The 1,038-nt window shown below is 40.7% G+C and overlaps 1 protein-coding gene across 1 annotated transcript; it reads left to right on the forward strand.

Moving 5' to 3' along the window:
- Nucleotides 1-183: 183 nt before the first annotated feature.
- LOC124890146 (agamous-like MADS-box protein AGL62) lies at nt 184-819 on the forward strand. The gene has a single exon (XM_047401993.1). The coding sequence runs from the start codon at nt 184-186 to the stop codon at nt 817-819; it is 636 nt and encodes a 211-aa protein (XP_047257949.1).
- Nucleotides 820-1,038: the final 219 nt, after the last annotated feature.

Genomic DNA, 1,038 nt, shown 5'->3' on the forward strand with positions numbered 1-1,038 from the left:
CAAATCTTTTACAAAAAAAGAAAAAACATAAATTTATAGGCTCTCCAGGTAATTTTAATTTATTTTCCTAAAAAGGTGAAACCAAATATCGGAATTTCTAATATAAAAGCTCTTAGTGTTGAGATAAAATATCACAACTACTACTTCTTGGTTTCACAAATATTGAGTAGTGTTAACTTAGCCATGGCAAGATTGCGCAAGGGTCGAAAAAAGGTCGAAATAGTGAAAATGAAAAATGAGAGTAACATGCAAGTTACTTTCTCTAAGCGTCGTGTTGGCCTCTTCAAAAAGGCTAGTGAACTTTGTAATCTATGTGGTGCTGAAATTGCCATTGTGGTATTTTCTCCGGGCAAAGCCAACAAAGTTTACTCCTTTGGCCACCCTTCAGTGGAGTTGCTGGTGGATAGGTTCCTGGGGAGGGACCTCCCTCTACCAAATGATGATGATCGCTACAACCACCTAATCAGGGCTCATCGAAACACTAGTCAACGTGGGCTCAATAAGGAGGTCATGGACATGCAGGAGTCTCTCCAGAAGGAGAAAGCTATAGGGAAATCCCTACTTGAATCTGGGAGGGGAGCCTACGATCGTGTGTGCGAATCTCCAATTATCGAAGGACTTAGCCTCTCCCAACTTGAACAATTGAAGGAGGCATTGGAAGCTCAAAAGCAAAAAGTTGAATTCGAGGCAAAACTTCAACAAATGGGAAGTGATGCTCCACTCCCATTTCTCACCTTTGGAAGTACCTTGTCTTCTACTAGTGGTGATGGGGCAAGTTCTTCACATGGACCCAATGTTGGTGCACCCTTTCCTAATTAGGGATGGTGGATCTACTTCTTTTGCAGTTCCTTACTAGTTCAACTGTCGTTCCTAAGTCACACATTATGGAAGACACATGAGTAATAAGCGCGCATCTAGGTTTATCGTGTCATTTGAGTTATCCTCAATGTGTCGTGTCTTTTATATTTGAGTCGTCCTATGATGTTCATCATCTATGTTATGATTCATTCGAACCCTATAAGTTTAGTTATTGTGTCA

This window comes from Capsicum annuum, unplaced genomic scaffold, assembly GCF_002878395.1.
Source record: "Capsicum annuum cultivar UCD-10X-F1 unplaced genomic scaffold, UCD10Xv1.1 ctg12916, whole genome shotgun sequence".
Classification (NCBI taxonomy): Eukaryota; Viridiplantae; Streptophyta; class Magnoliopsida; order Solanales; family Solanaceae; genus Capsicum; species Capsicum annuum.

Bases quoted from the DNA above. Each gene is read 5' to 3' on its own strand.
- LOC124890146 (XM_047401993.1), top strand. From the start codon at position 184: ATGGCAAGATTGCGCAAGGGTCGAAAAAAGGTCGAAATAGTGAAAATG.